Source organism: Lycium ferocissimum, chromosome 7, assembly GCF_029784015.1.
Source record: "Lycium ferocissimum isolate CSIRO_LF1 chromosome 7, AGI_CSIRO_Lferr_CH_V1, whole genome shotgun sequence".
Taxonomy (NCBI): domain Eukaryota; kingdom Viridiplantae; phylum Streptophyta; class Magnoliopsida; order Solanales; family Solanaceae; genus Lycium; species Lycium ferocissimum.
In genome coordinates, this window is record NC_081348.1 from 27534113 (window position 1) to 27560626 (window position 26514).

Below are 26514 nucleotides of genomic sequence, written 5' to 3' on the forward strand. Positions count from 1 at the left end.
GCCCCACATTATTTTATACTATGTAGTATTTTCTTTTATCTAGTAGTTTAGTAAAAAAAATTACCACAGACTATCTTTTTAGCATAAAAATGGGAATCAACCAAAAACAAAAAACAAAAAACGTAAAAAAGGACAAAGAGGTCACTGTTTGGGATTGAGAGAGAATAATAAAAGTTAGTGATAGAAAGATGTAAAGTACCATTCATAAACGCAATATTTTAGGAACGCATGATTTCATACAAAAAATATAACTCATATATCTTTTCTCTAATAAATTATTGTACTTTATATTTAACTTTTTAATTTTTTTCTCACCACTGTTTAACTTTTCCTCAATACTCATCACTTATCAAACACAAATTCTCTTTGATTTTTTATTCTTCAATCTCCAACTAAACTCTTCAATCTTCATTCTCGATATATGCTCAAAATCAATTGATCGACACTATTTTAAGAGGGAAAAAAGAGCAAGATATACTTTGGATTTCTCGCTTCAAGTTTTCAAGGATTGTGAATTTTGGAAGAGCGAAAATTATTTTAAAATCAAGTTATCCATCTCTTAAATCAGGTTCTATCTTTCTATCTTTTATTAGTTTTCATACTTTTTTATTGATATTAATATTTCATCCATATAAAGCATCTTTCAAATTTTTTATTAGAATTTAATTGGTATCTATGTTTCATCCGAAAGAAATTTCTCAAAATTGAAATTGTCTGTCGTTAAGATCAACAATGCCTCAAGAAAAATTGAACAGAGTAGCTATATTGTCAATTGAAACAGAATTATTAGAAGATATTGAAAATAAAAAAATTATTAGTGATTTTACATCTCAAAAAGTTAGAAAAATAAATTTCAGATAAATAAATATATATAATTTTTTTAAAAGTTAAGCCCCTCATTAGAGTTTGGCCTTAGGACTCCGATATGGTCGAGCCGCTCCTGAATTAAGAAGATTGAAAAAAACTTGATCCTATTTTTATCTTTCATGCATGTTGTATTTATAGGAAACAACAGAAGCCTTCCTAATTATATATTCCTTTCCCTAGGGTTTATTTTTACATTGTTTGTGTTGGAATAGGATTTTCCTTTTCTTTTCTTTTAAGGATTATTCCTATTCCTATTCGTTGAAGACTACGGACTGCATTAATCACTCATTATGCACGATTTCATCTCATTTTAATTAGCTTAGAGCTGGTCTACTGAGACCTTGAATAAAACAAACTTACAAAGCCGAAGTAAAAGGAATTGATTCAGTTTTCAATCAAAAACAAGAAAGAATGAAGTTACTGCAGATGCAATTATCTACCTCTTTAGTCTATAACTAACTCGGCCCAAATAACAAACTAACGTTAAGATCTACTTATGATATTATAAGTACAAAGTAATAAATATTACAATTACATATCGTATACTCCGTATCTAATAGGAATAACTCTAGGAGACTTCAATTTTGGGAACCTAAAGCAAGTGGCCTCGGGGTAGAGCCGCCTGAGAACAAATTCTCAAACAATTTGGAGGCCATTGGTGGAAGATTTACAGGCTGATGAGGAGCCATGAAATTGACAATCTTTTCATGAATATTATACCTGCAAGAACCAAAACCAAACTTAATAATCCAGGAAATCTAAATGCAGCCTTGCACGATATAATCGTTAATCAATTACCGGATTTTACGACTCTTTGAAGCACGGCGATCAACAATTTTTCGTTTCTTCGTTTGCAGTCTCTTCAGAGCATAGAATGCCGTCTCTGTAGTTTATAAATAATTGGTTAGTTTTAGATGTTCGTTTTCAACAACACCACATCCAGTTAGACTTAGATGTTCTTTTTCCAGGAAGTAAAAAAGCCTAGGTATGCTTTCTCAGCCAAAAGCAAGAACTATAGTCATATGAATACATCTTTTGAACACATTATCTGAGAAAAGCTCATCTATAGCAGTAATCTTTAGAAACTTATTCATACTGCATACATGCACCAACAGCGATAGATTTGGTATTCATGTAAAAGCAGGGATCTTTCTGAAAATGATTGATAAAGAATTCATGTCGATGAAAGCAGGCAACATTCTTGAAGCAACATAATAACCTAAAGAAACCATATCTCATTGAACGATACGATTAGCTAATATATGACAGTCAAAACCATAGGAGAAAGGCGAAAACACATTGAACATGATGTTGCAGGTATACACATCAAAAGTAGAGGATAACCACATTTTCCTAATACCATAAATCACCATAGAAAGGTTCGCAAAGTGGTATTTTTGAAACATAACCAGCTTATTTTGAGGGCGGGAGGGGGAGGGGTTGGTTGAAGCATCTTACCGGATGATGCAGGATCTATTGCCTCAAAAAACTCCTTCAGCAAGTGCTGATAGAATTCAGAGTCATCCAGAAGTTCCGGATCACCATCCATGTTTGTACCCTGATCCAAGGATAATGAGTTGTGCTTTTTTCTCTGAGGAAACATAATTCATGCAAGAGCATTCTCAAACCAAAACTAATGCATTTTGTACATAAGGAGAATGACATTTCCACTGTTGTACTAATTGCATAAACCTGACAAAGCTACTGGCATGACTAGATTCTTCTAGGCAGCACACTCAACAAGGAGATTTACTGATCTACTCTTATATCAATTCGACTTGAACAGCAAAACTATTCGGGCCAAAAATTGACAAAATGCATAAATAAAATACTAATACCTCTCCATTGCCAGAAGCATCTAGAACCTGCACAGAAGCATACACATAAATCAATACTAACGAAAACTAAAAAAAAAGTTATCATGAACATTAAGAAACATAGCCAGTCTCAAATCAACTCATGAAGTAAGACTTACAGTTCCAAATAGTGCAACTGCCGATCTACTTTGCTGCATGCCTTTTATCATTTTGCTAGGATCCCTCATATAACCAGCTACTTGTTGACTAATATCCTGTACAATATCAGATAATTAATTGTAGCCATTGACCGTTGCAGTATGTAGCATCTTTCAAAGTCCCAGAAATAAACCTGATTAAATGCTTGCAATTTGCCTTTGATGGCGGCAGCACCAGAGGTCACCTGGGTCTTTCTCTGCCATTTATCTATTGATTTGTCCCTAAAAGCAGCCATCCTATGACACAAAAGAATTACCAACATCAATCTCCAATGACAGACCAATATATTTAGCAAAGGGAAAAAGGGCAAAACAAACTGGCTGCATGAGAATGCGATGCCAGGGAAAGGATAGAGTAATAGCTGTTTTGGAAACTAACTTTTGGATTTACGCAATTACTCATAGCTATGCAAAAAAAATTCCTAACTACTATAGATGTATATAAAATCTGCCTCCAGAACAACACTAATAATATGGTGCAGAACCTAATTCTTCACAGGAGAAGCAGAGGATTTAACCTAACAGATTAGAAGAATGTAATATATTATGAGAAACAATCACTAGAAAAAAAGCAATCAAAAAGGTCATGTACAACTTTCCAGGGCATAAGAACCCAAGTTTACACGCCCTCCAGATTAGACAATTAAAATTAACAATACTAACATGGATTAACAATCTTGATGATGTTAGGATCAAGGTTTTTCCCCTCCTTTTTCATTTGATTTCCAGTTGCGTTTAGCTCAACAATCAAATGGTAAAAGCAAATTAATTATCTCAATTAGCTGTGATTAATCCAAAAGAAAACTTATACTTGCTCTATCCTGATTTGTATGACACTCGTCACAAAATATTTGACACCAATTACATTTCTATACGACTTTCAGAACTTTCAAGAATTCCAAGTTCCAAGTCTTAAAGTGTGGTATGATGTTTTTTCTCTGCCAGCTAACCATTTTTTTTTTTTTTTTGAGAAGAAAAAAACTCATCATTTAGAATTGATGAGGTGGGAATTTACAACCCGCAATGGGCGGATGATATCTTCAAAAAAACTAGAAACCTTTACAATTGCCCTATGAAATCAACTAAAGCTTCTACTTCCCCCAACATATCTTGCTTACACCAAAAATAAAGTAGGCTAAGACATTTATTTCATCTTACAGCCTGTTTGGATGGGCTTATTTTAAGCAGCTTATAAGCTAAAAAAAAATAAGTTGGGGTAGCCCAACTTATTTTTTTGGCTTATAAGTTGTTTTCAGCTTATAAGCTGCTTTAGATAAGCTAAGTCAAACAGGCCCAATTATTTTTTTGAGCTTATTTTAAGCACAAAATGACTTTAAACTGGTCAGCCAAACAATCAAAAAAGCTGAAAACAGCTTATAAGCCAATCCAAACAGGCTCTTAGTCTTCTGCATGCTACTGTTCTTCCCGACAAAACATCTTGCATTTCTTTCTTCCCATAATGTCCACCGATGCATGCTGGGACAATCTTCCACCAATCCTCATCGGCCGCTCTTCTGCCAGCTAGCTTCTCAACCATTGCTTTAATATGCTTTGCACTATGACTAATATTGTATTAATAAGTCAAAGTAATACCCTAAACTTTTCATAGACTGTCATATAAAATAGGACTGAGGGAATATAAGGTTAAACGAGAACTTACATACACATTGTTCGTGTCAGACAGACAGTCCCATATATGGAATATTATGATACATATTTGGGAACAGTGGAAAAAGCCAAGAATAAGATAACTTATGTTTCTGTTAGAAATTTAAGATAACTGTAACACAAAATTCTTATCTTGCTCTAGGGAACTACACATTGAGACATGTCATACAGATAGACAAAGGCATGCATGGAGTAGACACATCAGACCTGGGAAGAGATAAATAAGACAACAACAACAACAACAACAACAACCCAGTGGAATCCCACAACGTGGGGTCTGGGGAGGGTAGAGTGTACACAGACCTTACTCCTACCAAGGTAGGACGGTTGTTTCCGAAAGACCCTCGGCTCAATAGAAAGCATAAAAAGAGGTCAGATAAGGCCAAGAAATTCAAAGCGATATGGAAATGAAAATAACGAAAACGATTAAGCCATGATGAAGCAGTTTGCAAAGGGGTAGTAGCTATCACAGATAAAATAAGATAATCAAAGCACAGAAAATAACAGATAGTAGCAGAAATCAAAGCACAAGAACTTATATCGCGATAGTGCGACTACTAATATGAAAGGATAAACGATACTATCTACTAGCCTTCTACCCTAATCTGAGTCCTCCATACCCTCCTATCTAAGGTCATGTCCTCGGTAAGCTGTAACTGCGTCATGTCCTATCTAATCACCTCTCCCCAATACTTCTTCGGCCTACCCCTACCTCTTCTGAAACCATCCATGGCCAACCTCTCACACCTCCGCACTGGGACATCTGTGTCTCTCCTCTTCACATGTCCAAACCATCTCAATCTCGCTTCCTGCATCTTGTCTTCCACCGAGGCCACTCCCACCTTGTCCCGAATAGCCTCATTCCTAATCCTGTCACTCCTAGTGTGCCCACACATCCATCTCAAAGATTCTCATCTCGGCAATAAATCGACAAAAAAACTGGTTTTCCATAATTCATAGGCAGTGGAAACTTGAAAGCGTGCAAGGAAGACAAGTTAGAACAGAGTGAACATTGCATCCACCAAAATTCTTTTACCTCGCCCCGCTTGGGCCTTAGCTTCTTCCAGCACCACTCTCTTGATCATTTTGATTTTTGATTAGTGTAAAACACGGAGAGAAATGCACCTTGCATGCGAAAATTTCGCTTGCATGAACTATTGTATCAAAATTTGGGTTCATGCATTTAAAATTGTACCCACGTTTCAAATTCAACAGAAGACAAAAAGTGACTAGGGTTCAGGTATTGTCAATTCACATTCTCCCAATGATGTGGTCCAGCTTAGGCTGTACCAATGTTGGTGTTCTATGTATGCAAATGAAATTAGCAAGGAAATGCTTACAAATTAATTTGGCCACCTTTTGCTATTTTCTTTAAGAGTTCGTAACCCACCCCCACCCCTTAAATCACTTCAGTTAGTTGGTATTATTTGAAGCCCAGACCAGAATAACTTATGTTCTGCTGAAAAAATGATCTGACTTTTTAGCTTTCTGGAATAATACATGTCAATCCCCTAAATGCTAGGCGCCACAGTTGGCGAACCTGCAAATATTTTTTTTTCTTTTTTTTTTTTTTTTTTTAATAACGGGAGCACTGATAAACATCTACCGGCTAAGTTGGCTGAATTTTCTCCTAAATCACACTCTTCTTCCTGGTGTTAACAGTTACAAGGTTGGAATTTTCTCCTGATTTGTCATATAAAACATGTATATCTTGTAGGCTTGTAGCAAACAAATTGAGATCGTGATCCAGAGTAATAAAAAAATTTCAACAGCTATAAAAGAAGGAAGTGCGGCAGTAAGCCTCAACTAAACATTCTTACCTTGAATGCATTTGAGAAATCTTCTGCCAATCTTCATCAACTTCACCATTTGACTTAACAGAATCTTCCAAAAGCTTCGACCTTTTAGCAGAATTAACTTCAGGAAAGAAAATTAAAGAAACATCAAACAGTGAATACGTTAATCCCAAAAGATGTGTTGTCTTTGAGCTAGGGGGAAAATTGATGGTCAGTAGGCTCTTAAACGTGAAAAATGTGCAAACGTCAGGGACTTGGTTTTTCAATTTGGCAACATTACTAAACATGGTGGCTTGTCAAAGAATTTCCAGGAATTCTTATTCAGTTAATCGCAGAGGACAGGGGCTTATACTACTTTTGTTCTTGAAAATATAGCAAACTTCTGACCCCTTAAAACATAATCTATTTTGTGCTTTTAAGCAAGTCCCTAAGTCCTTTCAAGTAGTCAATTAGTCAATACCTTGAGTTTGAGGATCAGTTTTGATAAATATCATCTTGCTGCATCCTACTTTTTAAGTTTTAGCAATATTTTACTACTACCTTTTTTGAGACTAACAATATTTTACTACTCCTATTGGATTATTTCAATAAGTAAATTCAGATTTTCAAAAACTCAGAATAAAGAACATTAACCACCCCAAATTTGTGTATAGATGCAGCTCTTCGAGTGTCTGCAAAATCAAAGCTACATGTCATACCGTCCACTGATTGAGTAATTGATGGATTCTTCTGCAGTAGTACCTGCCAAATGGCAAAATGTTTTTTGAATAAGAGGTTAAATAAGCTAAGAGGAACTGTATTTACCTCAACACAAGACAACATTCCCTTCATCCTACTTCACGAGGCATACATTAACTATACACAACGATCAAGAAATCAGTTGACTTTGTTTGACCTATAAGTATTAAAATTATATTACAAGAAAACAATTTTAAAATTTGTAGATATTTGGCAGGAGAATATTGCTAACGGGTCATAGTTTAACTATTTATCGAGGTGCTTATAATATGCCTAATCATTGAAGTGTTTCGGATATATTGGCACATCAAAGTGGCAACTCCATCACGTAATGGGACCACAGATGGAGTAGCAACAATTAGGTTTCCAGCAAAAACAAAAGGATACTAATATTTTGTTCCCAAAGGAAAATTGACCATGAAGAAACTGTTCTCACGTTACCTCTTGCAATTCCAGTATAGAATCCAAGGTTTTTGTGGAAGATGCAAGTAGATCTGTATATGCATCTTTAACTGTGTCCTCTGAATCACAAAAGGAAGACCTAATTGGTTCCTGCAGGGAGTCAACATGCATTCAAGTTCAACTTGTCAATATCATGACTCTAATGCTAGTGATGAAACAAAATGGTAAACCCAGTTAACCTGCGGAAGTCTATTGGAGTTCGAGAAAGCCTTTTGCAGCAAGAATCTTAGCTCAAGTGTCTTGTCCCAGAGAGCCTTTGTGAAATTAAAAGAGGGAAAAAGGGAAGAAATTAACAAAATCATTTTGATAATTAAGTAAAGACGAGCTTGGACAATGCACGTAGTAGATAGTAAGTCATTAATCATATATTATACTAGGTTGAATTACTAGTCAATCACTAATCTTATTACTTGAACAGAATAATCATGTAAATGATATTAGCACTAAAGCTAAATACTCAGCCATAGGCAAGCCAAGAAGCAAAAGAAGTGTAGTTTATATGCAACTCAATTACATAGTATCTATTAAAGATACAACATAGATATCATGCAAAACATAGAGGGAAACAAATCACTTCCAATCACAGGGTAGGCATTTATGTTCCCTGTAACCAGGACTTCTTTTAATTGAAGCAATAGGAAGTGTGTATACCAAAAAAAAAAAAAAAAAAACGCAATCATAAGAAGACAAAACTAAAGAGTATTGTCTGTACCATCTGGTACACTATACCTTCTGGTTTTTAACTGCTTGACCTTTGAGAATATCCTCATCCTTATGTCGCGTCAGATTCTTCAAAAGATCTCTGTGCACATAATGACCGCCAAAATCAAATACCACATCTTAGATAGCAGGTACTTCCTACTTGTTTTACTGCTGACATTATTTATCTTTTAGTCTTACTATATGATCATCAAGACTTGAACCAAACTGAATAAGGGAAACTGGGCTGAAGCTTGATAGCAATATGATGCAAGTTACTTAATAGTAGAAAGACACATTAAATTGTGGAGAAGCTTTGATATAATTATGATGAAAGTTCTTTTGGCGCTAGCTAGATGAATCTTGATGTATTAAATACATTATTATACAAGTTATCTTAGAAATCGTGACACAAATCATTCTTTAGCTCAGAAACCTTTGTGTCTCAAATGAGATTAAAGAGAAAATATGTACTTATTAGGTGATAAGTTCAAAATAAAAACATTAATTCTAAAAAATGCAAACATGAAATGAAATGCTTCTTTTACTAACATATCATATAACTAAGCTATGTTGTAGAGAGAGTGACTTACTGTTCCTTGTGCCTAAGTTCCATAATTTCTTTCTCAAGTTCTTCCATTTCAGCAATTTTATGGGCCTCCATCAGTTTCTCTCGCTCTTCTTCTCCTTCTTCTTCTTCTTCTCCTTGATCTCCTTCCTCATCTTCGTCTTCTTCTTCTTGATCTCCTTCCTCATCTTCCTCTTCCTCTTGTTCTCCACTTTCATCTTCATTGTCGAAATGGTCAACATCATCGTCATCATCATTGTCACTAGAGTCATTGTTGTCGTTGCTGTCGTCATCAAAGTTCTCAGCCTAATCATATCAAAAAAACATATTTCATATGTAAACTGTATAAGCAAAAAGCTAAAGTAGACAAGTACATAAAAGTGATTTGAAGTGAGAAAACTAACATCATCTGACATCGCATTCAATATTTCATCATTCTCAAATTCAGAGTTGCTTTCACTCTCCACTACTTCCCTCGATCTTTTCGTAGACTTGCCCATTTTCCTGCCTCCTAAATCTGAAGAAACAAAAAAGAATGCATCAGTTAGCAATAGGGTTATTAAAGGTGCAACAGGACAGAAAGACAAAGCCCATTTCTTTTGAAAAGCAATATCTAAAAGGTGGAGCTGGAAATAGCCTTGACGAGAGACGCACTCTATGGCTATATGTGCTTAACTTTCATAGGGATAGCACTTCCATAAGTGGGATGCTCGCCTTATGCAGAGCATCTCATAAGATAGCTGAATGCACACTTTATCCCTTGCACTGTCCACCCTTTATGCCCCAAACCTTTTATTCCTTGGGGTGTTCGCCTTATGCTGTATGTCATAATATTTTGCTTTCCTCGTATTAATATGCATCTCCATATACAGTCCACTCTCTATTAATTCAATCTTGATAGACCAAAGATTACTACTTTAGACACATTATCAAACACATCGTCTACGATACAATGGCTGAACTCCACAAGAACAAAATAACTTGGACATTAAGGATATCTGAAGTTAATTAGTAGTTCTAAAATTCTGAGCCATGATCACAGGAACAGGAAAACAAATACTCAGAATCAGCTTTAACTAAACTAGAAAAAAAAAAAAAAAAAAGTATGCATGTGTTGCAGTTCAAGCTTTTTTTAAGCATTAAAGCAACAAGTTACTAATTTAGAATTCAAATTCAATGGAGAAGTCACATTAGGGTTTTATTTCGCACATACAAACAAATGAAGGGAACATACTGTAACCACCGGTTCACAATCCCGCATAACTAATACATGTACAAGTTATGAGGGAATCAATATATTATTTTACGCAGGATAGAAGATGGAATAATTAATAAATAGATAACTAAACCATGCATAACTAATCCCTGTATAACTCTAACCAACAACCAAGCAAACCTCTTAGAATAGTGCTGTTTAGGATTTTATAAACAATCACACGGTGCAATTAAGGTGTATTGTCCTTACTGTGTTCAGACACGTAGAATAGTGCTACTGTGCGATTTTATAAATTAAATAGAGACTGAAAGAAGCAGAGAGACTTACAAAGCTACAATTGTCCGCCGGAATATGACGGCGGCGGGAAAAGGCTGTAACAGGGTTTTGTTCTGATTGGAAGGAAGAGTTTTAGAAGAAGCAGCGCTTATGTTATTTTATGTTTCGGGAAGGGTCGTATTTGCCCCTTTGCTTTCAAAAATTATTTATATCTGCTCTTTGTTTGAGTATTCGAACGTATATATATATATATACTCCTGCTATTTGGGGTCGTTTGATTGATGGTTAGGAATTAAATTATTCATGTATTCTATCTTACATATGTAATATCGTGTTTGGTAAAATTATTTTGCTATGTATATTTAATACGGTGTTTGGTTTGTAATTTAAAAAGTTGTATAACTAATATTGTATGTATAAGTTATGAGGAAATCTATGTATTATTTTATGTGGGATAAAAAAAAGAAATAACTACTAATCCATGCATAAAATTATAGTCCATATATTCTCTCATAACCAATCCGTGCATAACTCTAACCAGTAGCCAAACGACCCCTTATATTTTTAACCAAAAATACCCTTCTTTCGTTAAGAAATTCGGGTCCATAAATAAAATAGACCCGTCCCATCTTAAAGTGATGTCTTTTTTCCCTAACCTAATTTTCTTCAGGAATTTTTAGGTATTTAATGATTTTGCCATTGGAGAACATGTTTGGACATCATAAAAAGTTTTCAAATCATGCAACTACAAAAAGTGTTTTGATAAAGCATGATGACCCGATCAGAATTGTTGATTTAATAGTTATACTAGATGGCCTATGCCTGTGCTGCGCACAAGCCCAACACTTTAGATTATAGTGTATCTATGTGTATGTAGTTGTGTTTGGATAATGATAATATATATATATATATATATATATATATATATATATACTATGTTCAAAACACGATTAATATAACATTGTTTTTGTCTTTCTGCGTATCTAAAACTTTATTATATTCGTGTTTGCTATGAATATAAAGTCGACAAAAATTTATTAATACTTTTTAAAAGAGAAGACTTGTTTAAAAGGAAACTATTTTCCTCTCTTTGAGATAAAATAATAGCAATATTTAAGCATCGGTTGATACTTTCAATTTTAATTCGATTAATTTAAAAGTGTAAAATACTTATTATTTTTTATCAAATTTTGATTTGGATAATTATAATTCTAATTATTAAATTAATTTTACATGTTTAAAACGAAACAAAGTAGAAATTGATTTTCTATTTAAACGAAGAAATACTATTTTTTAATTTTTGGTAAATATTCTCGGTTTAGCTCATTTTACTTGTCATGTTGTCTTTTGCATGATTTTTTAAGAAAACGTCAATTAGAATTATAATTTGACTAATTTACCTTATTCATTATTTGATCTCTACTTGATATTAATTTATTTTCGCATTTATTAGAGTAAGAATAAAAATGAAAAAGTAATTAAATTTTATCTTATTTTAAAATATAAGTATTTTAAGTATATTTATTTTAGCAAACATAACTAATAAATGACATGGCGGAATATCAAATGCAACAGTTCAATATCTAGATTACATCTTAAGCTAATATAAAAAAAGAAATAAAATTGTATGGTTGGGCTACTTAACCTTTTAAAGAAAAGCAATAATATGAGATCCATATTTTTTGTTGTACAATAATTTCATTTGCTCGCACTAATGGGTTGATACCCATGTGGCAAGTCCCACCCACTTTTTTATTCAAGGGCAAAAAATAATAAGTATTTTACACCGTTAAATTAATCGAATTAAAATTGAAAGTATCAACTGATGCTTAAATATTGCTATTGTTTTATCTCAAAGAGAGGAAAATAGTTTTCTTTTAAACAAGTCTTCTCTTTTAAAAAGTATTAATAAATTTTTGCCGACTTTGTATTCGTAGCAAACACGAATATAATAAAGTTTTAGATACGGAGCACAAACTACAATGTTATATTAATCGTGTTTTGAACATAGTATATATATATATATATGTATGTTTATTATCAATATAAAATATATATATATTATCAATATCCAAACACAACTACATACCCATAGATACACTATAATCCAAAGTGTTGGGCCCGTGCGCAACACGGGCATAGGCCATCTAGTAAATTTTTATACTATATATAAGCATGGGGGATGGATGGTTGTCCGTCCCCAACTCATGTTTTAAAAAAAAAAAAAACTATATATAAGCATGGGTTGGGGGATGGATGGTCGTCCGTCCCCAACTCATGTTTAAAAAAAAAAAAAAAAAGTGGACCCCATATTAAAAAAATTAAAAAATATATAAAAAAAAAATCCTCCAAACTCATGTAAAAAAAAAAAAAAAAAAAAGGTGGATCTCATATTAAAAAAATTAAATATATATAAGCATGGGTTGGGGGATGGATGGTCGTCCGTCCCCAACTCATGTTTAAAAAAAAAAGAGAGTGGACCCCATGTTAAAAAAATTAAAAAATATTTTTTTTTAAAAAAAGGTGGATCTCATATTAAAAAAATTAAGCAATATCAAAAAAAAAAAATATGGAACCCATATTAAAAAAAAAAAAAAAAAAAAAAAAAAACGTGCACCCCATATTAAAAAATTAAAGAATATTCATGTAATTCCTAAAGTATTCCCATTAAGTCAATAGTGGTGGATTCATTGCCACATGCGCATCAACCCATTAGCGGGAGCAAATCAAATTATTGTACAACAAAAAACGTGTACCCCATATTATTGTTTTTCTTCAAAAGATTAAGTAGTCAAACCATACAATTTCCTTTCTTTTTTTTATATTAGCCTGAGATCTAATCTAGATATTTAACTGTTGTATTTGCTATTCCGCCATGTCATTTATTTGTTATGTTTACTAAAATAAATATACTTAAAATATTTATATTTTAATTTTTATTCTTACTCTAATAAAATGTGAAAAGTGATTAAAGTCGTAAAAGAAAAAATAATATTAAATGGAGATCAAATAATAAATAAGGTAAATTAGTCAAATTATAATTCTAATTGACGTTTCCTTAAAAAAAAGTGCAAAAGACAACATGACAAGTAAAATGAGCTAAACCAAGAAATAACTAATATTATATGTATAAGTTCTTCGTTTAAATAGAAAATCAAATTTCTACTTTGTATTATTTTAAACATGTAAAATAAAAAAATTTGAATTAGAATTATCCAAATCCAAATTTGATAAAAATAATAAGTATAGTATATTCTCTCATAAAATATTTTAATCCTTTAAATTAATTGAATTAACTCTAAAGTATCAATCGAGGCTTAAATACCCTTATATTTTTAACCAAAAAATACCCCTCTTCCGTTTTAGAAATTCTTCCATAAATAAAATAGACCCGTAAATTTTTGCAAACTGATGTCTTTTTTCCACTAATATAATATTTCTTCAGGAATTTTTAGGTATTTAATGATTTTGCCATATATATATATATGTGTGTGTGTGTGTGTGTTTATCATATAAAAGTATATATTATCAAATCAAACAAAACTACAAAAAGTGTTTTGATAAAGCATGATGAACCGATCAGAATTGTTGATTTTATATTTATAAAAAATAGACCCTATATTAAAAAATCAAGCAATATCAACACTATACACATAAATACTCTATAATCTAAAATATTGTAGTTGTGTTTGGATAGACATAATATATATATATATATATATATATATATAAACATACATAAGTTTGTGTATGTAATTTTTTATAGGATATATATATATATATATATATATACTATGTTCAAAACACGATTAATATAACATTATAGTTTGTGTTCCGTATCTAAAATTTTATTATATTAATGTTTGCTATGAATATAAAATCGACAAAAATTTATTAATATTTTTTAAAAGAGAAGACTTGTTTAAAAGGAAACTATTTTCCTCTCTTTTGAGATAAAATAATAGCAATATTTAAGCATCGGTTGATACTTTCAATTTTAATTCAATTAATTTAAAAGTGTAAAATACTTATTATTTTTTATCAAATTTTGATTTGGATAATTCTAATTCAAATTATTAAATTAATTTTACATGTTTAAAACGAAACAAAGTAGAAATTGATTTTCTATTTAAATGAAGAAATACTATTTTTTAATTTTTGATAAATATTCTCGGTTTAGCTCATTTTACTTGTCATGTTGTCTTTTGCATGATTTTTTAAGAAAACGTCGAATTAGAATTATAATTTGACTAATTTACCTTATTCATTATTTGATCTCCATTTGATATTAATTTATTTTCGACATTAGATCTCTTTAAAAATGAAAAAGTAATTAAATATCTTATTTTAAAATATAAGTATTTTAAGTATATTTATTTTAGCAAACATAACAAATAAATGATATGGAGGAATAGCAAATACAACGAGTTTAATATTTAGATTAGATCTCGGCAATATAAAAAAAAGCGTATGGTTTGAGCTTAACTTTTTGAAGAAAAGCGATTCATTTGCTCCCACTAATGGATTGATACGCGCGTGGCAATGAATCCATCATTATTGACTTAATGAGATACTTTGGAAATTAGTGTTTACTACGAAAACAAAGTCCTTTTTTTTGGACATTATTTTTTTTTTTATGGGGTTCACTTTTTTTTTTTTTTTTTTATTGCTTGATTTTGTTAATATGGGGTCCATTTTTTATATTGCTTGGTGTTGTTTAGTATAGGGCCCACCCTTTTGGACATTATTAGTTTGCACTATTTTTATGCATATAATATATATATATATACACACACACACACTATATTCAAAACACGATTAATATAACATTGTAATTTGTGCTCCGTATCTAAAACTTTATTATATTAGTATTTGCTACGAATACAAAGTCTGCACGTTTTTTTGACATTGTTTGTTTTTTTAATATGGGATTCACTTATTTTTTTTTTTTATATTGCTTGATTTTATTAATATGGGATCTACTTTTTTTTCCGTGAGTTTGGAGATAGTGGGTTCCACCTTTTTTACTTTATTTTTTTTAATGTTCAAAACACGATTAATATAACATTGTAGTTTGTGATCGTATATAAAACTTTATTATATTAGTGTTTGTTACGAATACAAAATTTGCACCTTTTTTTGACATTGTTTGTTTTTTAATATGGGATTCACTTTTTTTTTATGTTGCTTGATTTTGTTAATATGGGGTCCACTTTTTTTTTGCCCGTGAGTTTGGAGACGGTGGGTTGCACTTTTTTTACCTTTTTTTTTTTTTAATATTGGTTGGTTTGTGTTTAATATGTGGGCCCACAACTAAATTGTAGTTTATGTTCCGTATCTAAAACTTTATTATATTAGTGTTTGCTACGAATACAAAATCTGCACGTTTTTTTGACATTGTTTATTTTTTTAATATTGGTTGGTTTGTGTTTAATATGGGGACACAATTTTTTTTTTTTAAATATTAGTTGATTTGTGTTTAATAATATGTGGGCCACAAATTTTTTTTTGGGGCCCACAGACGGACGACCAAAAAGTGCACCAAAGTGGTGCTTCTATATAGTAGTATAGTAAAATGGGAGTTGATGGGACAAACATAGCTGTTCCAACTTGTACCTCATGCATTACATTTATTTTAGTTCTTGATTTATCCCTCTTAGTTGTGGGCCAATGTCTCCCTGGCTAAAGGTGACACGTGCTCCGTCGTAAATTGCGGATTGTCATCAACTACTTTACTTGGCGTCTTTTTCTTGCTTTTAGTAATTTTTTCATCTTCCATTTTCTCCTCATATACTTAGACCTTCTCTTCTTTTGTATTTTAAAATCTTTTATTATTTTTGAAAGAACCTAATTATGTGATATAATTTTTACGGGAAAGTGTGAATATTATTTTATCACTGAATTTTACATGTAATTGTATATGTCAGATTACTTTTTAAATTACAAGCATTTAGATCAAATGATAAATATTTCTCAAAATAAAATCAGGTTTCAAATGTAAAATAAAATAAGGAGAAACAGAATAAATATTTAGTTAGGTGGAAAGGTTTTTGCGGATTAAGATTTGATCTCAATAATTCTTTACTATTTCATTCTCACACATTCAAAGACTCAACAACACCAATCAGAACTCAACATTTCTGACTTTATGTTCAAATTCCACATCTAATCATTTGTTATGGTGTTAATATGTAGAAATATTTTGTACCATAACTTGGTAAATAATAAAGAAATGGGGTTGATTCTTTAAACCATAATTTGTGATGTGTAAGGTCGTATGTCTAGGGATGAAATTACTTCTTAATTAAAAGGTGTTAATATTTCCTTCCTAATTTTGATTGTTTGCATAGACTCTCTTGACAGTATATATTTGAGTTATTTATGACCGTAACATGTGCTCCTACACGTTATCATAAATTAATATTAAATAATATTGTAGTTGAGTGGAAATTATTTCGCTTCAATATTTTTTCAAGACTTATTTTAAACAGAAATATTCAGTGAATAAAAAAATACAACAATGTCAACATAAAGGTATTAACAAAGATTTTTGATCAATACCGCTCTACGTTGTAAGCTTTTTCACTAAATAATGCATGAATTACTTCTATAAAGATATTTGCTTCCGCTATCATGGACAAAAACTCAATTTGCTATAGAGGCAGTATCATATAATGATTTTGTTTCTTGACAACTCAAAATTCCTACTGAAACACATATAATGAAGTTCAAATAGTGAAAACAATAGTCTCTAAGCTATTGTTAAATGCAAAGGGTAATCAATTAGTAGGATCTTCTACAAGCTTTAGAAAAGTCTGAGATAATATTAACACAGAAATGTTCCTTTTATTATCTTTAAGAAACCAAAAACCAACCAACTAGGAGGGATAAGGGAGGGAGGGAGGGGGGGGGGTGGTGGTTCTGAATTATATATAGACTTCGTTGTGATTATTCCTTTCCAAAAGTTATAAAAAGAAAGAACAATGAAAAGCCAACCAAAAACAAAACATACACCATGCCAAACCAGGTAAGAATTAAAATATCAAATTAGTTCCAATACAACAGTAGAAGTTATTATAAAATATTTAGATGGATAACCAAAAGAAAATAACAGAATCAGAGAAGATGAATATCAAAATGATAATTAAAGTACTGATTCCGTATAAATAAAGAGATCGACAAGCAAAGAAAATGTAAATTGTTGTTATAGTGACTTGCGATCTACAGTCAAGACTAGAGATGATTTGAGATGATCAATGGTGGCCTGCATCAATCTTTAAAAGATCTACTTAATTTTTGTAACTCTCAATTTTATGTAAAGAAATTAGAATAATTGTATATGATACTTTTATTTATGTGGTTATAGTTTAGTGACACTCAGTTATGATGCTTAGGTATATTATGTTACTTTAAGAGTTACCAACTTACTGAAAATTTTAAATTAGGCTAGAAACAAATTGTCTGATTAAATTCCTTTTCGTGTTGGGCCGTGCGAAGCACGGCATACCATACTAGTAATACTACTATATATTAGTAAGTTGCTGGTCGAACTAGTTTGCATCATCTTGGAAATTCATAAAAAACCATGGAAATAAAACAAGTGATTTGGAGTCCTATTGCTTTATTTTACGCTTGTGTGCTAATACTGACATTAGCCACGGCCCAAAACACCACTAATAGCACCAACACCACCATTACTAAAGCTGCCAATGTCACAAAACCAGGATGCCGTAAGCAGTGTGGGAACGTTACGGTTCCATACCCATTCGGTATTGGCTCAGGTTGCTTCTATGATTTGGGGTTCGAGCTCAGCTGCAACATATCTAATGATGGTTCTATGAAACCCTTCATAGACGAGATTGAGGTCTATGATATCTCCGATGCTGAATTGCGCATCTCCAATGTCATCAGTTGGAGATGTTACAATTCCACTGGAGCTGTGCTCCACGAATTCGCTTGGATCAAACTTGCAGAAAGAACTCCATATAGTTTCTCGGCGCTGAACAGGTTTACTGTAGTTGGTTGCGATGACTCTGTCTCCATCACGGGGACTAATAACTTTAACTATGGCTGCAACACCAGCTGTACTAGCCCAGGCGATGTGATGGAAGGAGTATGTATGGGGAAGGGCTGCTGCCGTAAACGTATACCCAAGGGCTTGAAATACTATAACACAACCATGTCTAGCTCAGGAAACCACACCCATGTTTTGTCGTTTAGTGAATGCGGGTTTGCATTTCTAGGCGAGGCAGACCGCTTCCATTTTCGAGGCCTACCGGATGTAAGTGATTATAACCTTGATAAGAGGATTAAGGCTAGTGTGCCCATTGTGCTGGACTGGGCCATCGGCACTCTTACTTGCACGCAAGCTCAAGGAAGCGCGGATTATGCTTGCAGCGAAAATAGCCAGTGTGTTGATTCCGATGCTGATTTTCAAGGCTACCGCTGCAGCTGTAAATCAGGTTTTCTGGGCAATCCATATCTCCCTTCAGGCTGCCAAGGTAGGACGATGTCCCCACGCACATACAAAACCAAAAAAAAAAAAAAAAAAGTTTTCTTAGGAAATACAGATATATTTCCACAGAAAATATATTTTTAAAATTCGGTGTTTGATTTCTGAGTAGAAAATAGTTTCTGATAATTATATACTAAGAATTAATACTACTTCCTTCGTTTCAATTTAAGTGGTCAATTTGAATAATCTTGCAACCTAAATTGGATTATATCAAGTTAATACTTTAAAATTAAAATTTAGATATTCAAAAAGTACTATAAGTTACAATTCTTTTCATATCAATATGATGAAACAATACATTTTAAAATGTTGATCAAAGTTCACATAATTTGAATCTAGAAAAGCCAAAAATGTACATAAATTGTGACAAAGGGAGGAATAAGTAAGGGATGTGCTAGGATGGACGGGAACTTCGCTAGGGATTAATGGCAAAAACAAGACTCTCTTCTAACAGCGGGGATAATATTAGATAAAACAATCAGTAAATAAAAAGGTTACTCAATTTCGCATTGTATAAAAGCAAATTTAACCCCTTGTTCCCATAGAGTATGATTTTCAGTTGTTTCATTTTCATAAAATGAAAAAACATTTTACAAGAAGTGAAAGTTGCTTTATGCTTCTTTCGATCATCAACTCTCATTCTTTGATACAACGGTGATACATTTATTTGATTTTCTCAGATATTGATGAATGTGCTGATCCAAGCACCTATTCTTGTGAAAAGAACTGCACAAACACCCCCGGGAGTCATATTTGTTCTTGTCCTAATGGATATACTGGTGATGGCAAAAAGGATGGCCGTGGTTGTATTGCTCCCTCCTCTGAGTTTCCTTGGATCAAGTTCTCTATAGGTAACTATCTTGGAAAATCTTCATAACTACAAATACTAACATTTTCTCAGTTAAATTTTATGTGATGTTGGTTAATTGGGCATAGAGTTGAAGTTTTTTTGGGATTTTTTTTTTTTTTTTTTTTGGAAATTTGTGATCCAAATTATCAATAGATATTTGTGTGGTTATAAATAATCTCATATAAGAGTAAAATGATAAGTTTAAAGTAAGATTATTTCTAAATACATAAAGATGAAATTCTTTATCAGGTATTTAAATAGACTAAAAAGAAAAGAGTTATCACATAATTTGGGCCAGAGGAAATGTTATTTTCTATGCTACAAAATGACTAGGAAGCTTGGAGGTCTATTTCAAACTATTTTTGCACACTTATTTGTTGTTGTCTTCGTCCCACTCTTGTTCATTTATATAATATAGAGAATTAACCAAAATTGAATATTACATTTTTCTCTTATATGATAGTACATTATACCCACACCACATATGTGGCAAAGCAGTAATTTTGATTTCCAATATTCTTATGTTTTTTTTTAAGGCTTAATACATAAACAGGCCTTCAAACTTGGCCTCAGCTGGCAAGTGTGCCCTCCAACTTTGGGTTTGCATAAGTAGGCATCTCAACTTGTATAAAGTTGAACGCGTAAACACAAATACCGACGTGGCACATAACTTTTCGAGGTGTACTTTACACAAGTTGAGGTGTCTAGATGATTATTTTGTAAGTTAAGAGTGTTCAACTGACAAAGTGGAGACAAGTTCTTACTTGTACACCCAAAGCTTTTTTAAAGGCATTAAGTTTAAGGATAATGATTTTTATGTATTGTGCGTTTTTTTAATAACGAAATAAAATAACTCCAAATTTTGGTATATATGATTGTTATAATATAAGACCATGAACTGTTCAATTTTTTTCCTCCAAAAATCCGGACTATGTTTGAATAATACAACACTTCTTTCATGTGTTTGAAACAGCCACTAGGAACAGCAATTCGTTAGCATGTACAATCAAAAGTAAAATGAGTGTGTAAAATCCTGTATTTTTGATCTAGCTAATCTATATTGACAAATAAAGTTCAATTTTTACATAGGTACCGGAGTTGGCTTTATCTCCCTAGTGGTTGTGATAACTTGGCTCTATTTCAGCATCAAGAAAAGAAAATTGATTAAACTCAGGGATAAATTCTTCCAACAAAATGGTGGTTTGTTATTGAAACATAGAATCTCCACTAACGAGGGTGGTGTGAAAGCAACAAAAATTTTTACTGCTGAGGAGCTCAAGAAAGCTACGAACAATTATGCCAATGACAAAATTCTTGGTCGTGGTGGCAACGGGATTGTATATAGAGGTGTGCTACGTGATACTCGTATAGTTGCCATTAAAAAATCTAGAATTGTGGACGAGAATCAAATTGAGCAGTTTATCAATGAGGTGCTTATTCTCACTCAAATCAACCATCGAAACGTGGTGAGGCTCTTTGGGTGTTGTTTGGAAGATGAAGTTCCTTTATTGGTTTATGAGTACGTCTCTGAAGGAACTCTTTACGAGCACATTCACAACCAACGTGGAGGGGGTTGGTTAACTTGGCAAAACCGTTTGAGAATTGCAGCAGAGATAGCCACTACACTTGCTTACCTTCACTCATTTGCGTCCATGCCTATAATTCATAGGGACGTTAAGTCTGCCAACATATTGTTGGATGATGTATACACAGCTAAAGTGGCAGATTTTGGAGCTTCAAGGTTAATTCCTCTAGATCAAACACATGTGGCTACGTTAGTTCTAGGGACATCAGGGTACTTGGATCCTGAATATTTTCGCACAAGTCAATTGACGGAGAAAAGTGATGTCTACAGCTTTGGAGTTGTTCTGGCAGAACTTTTGACAGGGTTGAAACCTATTATTAGAGCTAGAAACGAAGAGGACAAGAATTTGAGCGATTATTTTGTGTTGTCCATGAATAAGAATAGCTTGTTTCATATTATTGATCATCGTGTTTTGCGGAAGGGAGTCTTGAGCAACTCCAAAAGATGGCTGAGCTGGTGAAGAACTGCCTTCGGCCGCATGGAGAAGATAGGCCTACAATGAAGGAAGTGGCTATTGAAATTGAAGGTTTGAGGAAGTTAACTGGAATCTCTTGGTCTAATCAACATGGACAGGAAGAGAATGATCAGGATGAATTATCAGATCTTTACACAGTTCCACTTAACTCCTATGGAAATACCCCTATTTCAGATAGTTCTCGTATAATGCGTCCTACATACGGTCCAAGTTGAACCAAAATCTAGGCCACTAATAATGTCATAAGATTGTGTGTATGTTAATGTCCCATCCCTATGTCTCTTCCATGTTGAATGTTCTAATGCAGGTTCTTTTACTTTTTCTTCTCAATTCAAACTTTTTTTTTTTTTTTTTTTGCTTTCAGGGGTTTCCTTTTTCTTCTTTTAGTGCTGGAAGCATGAAATAAACAGCTACAACTATAAGTAATTAACTCAGATATATTTAAGATACAGTGCCGGAGATCTTCCTACATTATAGATACAGGACCTTTCGATGATGTGTGTTTCTTTTACTTTTGTTGCATATTGCAAATAGACAAAAGATTTCCAAGTGTCAAATCATTTAAAACAAATTGCATGCATATTATTCAAAACCAACCTTACCTCAAAAAGTGACTAACAGAGTGGACGGACAGATAACAGAATACATTAAGGAAGTCACAGAGTAGCATGCCAAACACTTCCCCTCATTGATAAAAACTCCAATATAAACAGATAAATCATTGCTCAATTTCATTCTCTAGTTCGTACTAATAATACCAAACCCAACAAAGATGACTTAAAATGCAACTCATAGCATCTAAAGAATTTGATAAGTAGAAACCTATAATTACAAATCAGGATTTGTATCTCTAGCAGAATGCTTGTTCTCTTGTAGTGCTATGGCAGATTTGTGACATATTGCAGACACTTCCTATAAGTACTAACAATATTCTAGGCGCAATTACAGGACTTGAAGAATTAAAAAAATTCTAGGTGCTCCTTGGGGGTAAACACTCTATCATCCACTCATCCCTGACAAAGAAAGTATACATATTGATTTCAGAAACGCAAGCAACATACCGTTATTGACTTCAGCTACTTTCTTATTGGCCTCAACGCAAACTTCCGATAAGTGCCTAGACGCATCAAAAATACGCTCCATAAGAAGAATGAAAATCCCGTTGTCACAAAACACACGAAAGAAGTTTTCAACACTCCTATTACAAGGGTAATTGATAGAGTGTAGGATTAAATAAACAGCACAAACAAGACGAACAACTTTGGTCTTCAATGTGTCATCTCTTGTTTGCTACGTAGATAAAATGGATTCAACGTATATCTTATAACAAGAGGGATTGAATTGATTGTTGACCTTGAAATATACTTTTGTATCTGGCTCTACCAGAACAATCTAGAGTTTGCCACAGATTCACAAGAAGTTAGCACTTGAAAATTTAATCAGATGAATTTGCTTTCATGTTACTACAAACCAAAAAAAAAAAATGGTTTTGTAGTCCTTTACAAAGTTATTTTTAGTTTTATATCTTCATTTTTTACGCATAAGTGATCTGAAAAGGCCATTTTTTTCTATTCAATTTGTAAATGATCATGAGAGATCATTTCCTCCAACAGAAACATATCACTCAGACTCGACGGTTAAAGTTCACTTTAAGCCAGTTTAATGCTAGTTTGACAGTCACATATTCACAACAATCAAAGAAAGTACAAAGGTCAGTGCAGTGCCAATCGGCATTCAAATCTAAATCTTAAAATCTTTTACACACGTAACCACAGACTCACTTATTTCACAATGCACTGGGTGAACAGGCAGAAAATTCAAGTAAACAACTATTCATAGTGCACAATTTTCTAAAAGGAGACGCAAATTCAAACAGTTTGGGCGAAAGTAACATCACAAATCAGTATTAGCAACATATTTTTTGGCACTGATTAAGAAGTAGTGTTTATGTTCCGTAGAAACTAAACACTGCATATAATCTCTACAGGTGGAGGGATCATCTGCTGAGGGCGATGGGAAATTGGGGAATTAGTGTTTATGTTCTGTAGAAATTTCAAATTTTACAAGAACAAATAATTTTATATTGGTAAAATATTTACCAACTAGCCGTTTAGGAACGGATTCATCTGTTGGTTATCGATTGGTAAGTCTTTTTTTTTCTTTTACGGATGAGGATTACAACTTGAGAATTGAAACCTCATCAACAAGACGATGAAAGTTAGCCAACTAGCTGAACTACTGACATCCTACATTTGTAAGTCAATTATATTTACCAACCTACTACTTGAACAACAATATACATGATGCTGCTCATAATTTTCATGTTTAATTTGGTGATCAAATTTAGCAACGATCTATGATAATATATGAGAAAATTACATTGTATGTTAATTGAAGCAATAATGCTATCAAAACTGACCATTTTTTTTAATTCTTACAAAAAATGACTCAAACTTTTCTCTATGTGCCTTCTTATATGTCTGTATATGTTGGTATAAGTGTCTGTATATGTTTGCATATTTTGGGCTATTTTTTATAATATAAGTTTTGGACTATTTTTTTGCAATGTAACTCACCAACTTGTATCAATCTGAAATTTTCCCATAATATATTGAGTTTCATCATGCAACGATTAATTTTATTTATTTTTAATGGTAAAAGAGAATAAGGAAACAAAAAATTGGAGGGAAAATAATAAAAATATAATTAAGAGTATACAATACTTTATCAACAACTTACTTTTATTTTCAGCTATTAATGTTGGACTTTGTTACACACACCCAACAAAGGCATGCTAATTTAGAAATTTAAAGAATGAGTTGTAACACTATTAGCTAATACTCCCTTTGTCTCAATTTAAATGTCTTAGTTTGACTAATCACAAAGTTTAAAAAATAAAAGGAGATTTTTGAACTTGTAATCCTAAAATAAAAATGTGTGTAATGTACTAAAATGTCCTTTGAATTTTGTGATTTTATATTTGTCATGCAGGTATTTTGAATTGTCAACTTAGTAAATATAAAAAGATACACTCTTTTTAGAACTGACAAAAAAGAAAAAAGTAAGACATTTAAATTAGACGGTGAAAGTATTTGATAATACTCAACTTGTCTAGCTTAATTTGTTTCCTTTTCAGGCTACTAAATTGAAAAATTAACTTTTTATCTTAACAGAGTAATGTATACCTCCAAAAAACATTTGAATGGTCCCTTCAAGAGCATTCAAATTGGGGCAAATTTGTATGAAAGGGGGGCGCAAATCATATTCGATCAAAACCCTTTTTCTTGTGGTCAAACTGAGAAGTGTATATAAATGCAGGTACATAAATAAAGGATCAAGAACAAGAAATCGAGTAGAGAGTTTCATGTATTCAATAATAATGTTTTAGGGTTACAAGAGAATGAGAGAGGAGCGTTATGTGTTCGGCCTCCTTCCTTCTGCTCTAAGAAGGCCTATTTATCCATACAAGGCCAAGACTTTTTCCCCAATGTAAAAGTACAAATACTCAGTGAGAAGTGACTACTCAATAATGTGAAGTCCCATTGCGCAATGTTGCGGAGTGGACGAGGTTGACTAGCATTTTGGCCAGAGAGTCCGTGAGAGTGCGAACAACTGGAAGAGAGTTACGATCGGGAATGGAGACTTCGTGGAAGGCACCGGTTGCTTCGGCCCAGGAAAGCCCGGCATCACACCAAGGTAATATCGGTCCTGCACAAACACCAGGAATGTAGATTCAATATCGTCAATGGGCCGTGGTCGGTAATTTCATCGCAGGTCTGGATGCTCCCAAGCTAAGATTTCCACATATAGGATTCTAATTAAACCACTTATCGAGCCTGAATCTTATCCAAAACAATTTTGTTGATGATCCTAACATCTGGTTAAAGTAGATGGCTTTAAACTTCTAAATCAATGGATCCAAAAGCAACTGTACTTAATATTAATTTTCCCAAATACGTACAAACAATATATGATACAAACAATATATGATACTCTATACGTCTTATTTTACATGATCTTTGATTAAGCATGTTTTAAAAAAAGCTTTTGACAAAATAGTTTGTTACTATAGATTGTCTCATTAGAGCTAAAATGAGAAAGCTAAAGTTAAATTGTGCCTAAAAATTAAAAGTTATTTTTTAAATAAATTTAAAAAAAAAATGTATCACATAAATTGAAATAGACAAGGTATTCTTTAAAAATTATGTTAATAAATCTGAAATAAAAAAGCAGAGTGTGGTGGAAACCATTCGATGACTTATTTTTACATAAAATTAAATTGAATCAATCATGTCAATTGCGCTACATTCGATTAGAAATAATTAGCTATACTCGTTAGTATATCAAACACTACTTTTTTGGAATAGTATCGTTTAAAAGTTATTTTTTGAATAAATTAAAAAAAAAGTGTATCACATAAATCGAAATAGACAAAGTATTCTTTAAAAATTATGTTAATAAATCTGAAATAAAAAAGCGGAGTGTGGTGGAAACCATTCGATTTGACTTATTTTTACTTAAAATTAAATTGAATCAATCATGTCAATTGCGCTACATTCGATTAGAAATAATTAGCTATACTCGTTAGTATATCAAACACATTTGGAATAGTATTGTTTAAAACATACAACCCAAGAAAGCATCATGAATGTCTGGACAATTTATAAAGGAACCAAAACAAAATTTCAAAGTAAAACCAGTCAAAATATTGTGCAATTTTATGTAATTTAACTCGATTTTAGTTAAAAAAAAAGAGCATATATATATAATAAATAAATGTCATAT

At 32.4% G+C, this 26514-nt stretch overlaps 1 protein-coding gene and 1 pseudogene across 1 annotated transcript; one reads left to right on the forward strand and one right to left on the reverse strand.

Moving 5' to 3' along the window:
- Positions 1–1237: 1237 nt before the first annotated feature.
- On the reverse strand, positions 1238–10448 carry LOC132064121 (uncharacterized). The gene is made up of 14 exons (XM_059457009.1): positions 10356–10448; positions 9217–9329; positions 8838–9118; positions 8275–8347; positions 7725–7799; positions 7525–7635; positions 7044–7086; positions 6370–6466; positions 3016–3118; positions 2843–2938; positions 2706–2732; positions 2326–2425; positions 1666–1750; positions 1238–1587 (listed from the first exon to the last, which is right to left on the reverse strand). Exons 2-14 carry the CDS (start codon positions 9310–9312, stop codon positions 1446–1448), a joined length of 1329 nt encoding a protein of 442 aa, XP_059312992.1. The 5' UTR covers positions 9313–9329; positions 10356–10448; the 3' UTR covers positions 1238–1445.
- A 7383-nt stretch (positions 10449–17831) lies between these two features.
- LOC132064122 (wall-associated receptor kinase 2-like) lies at positions 17832–22083 on the forward strand (annotated as a pseudogene).
- The last annotated feature ends 4431 nt before the right edge of the window (positions 22084–26514 follow it).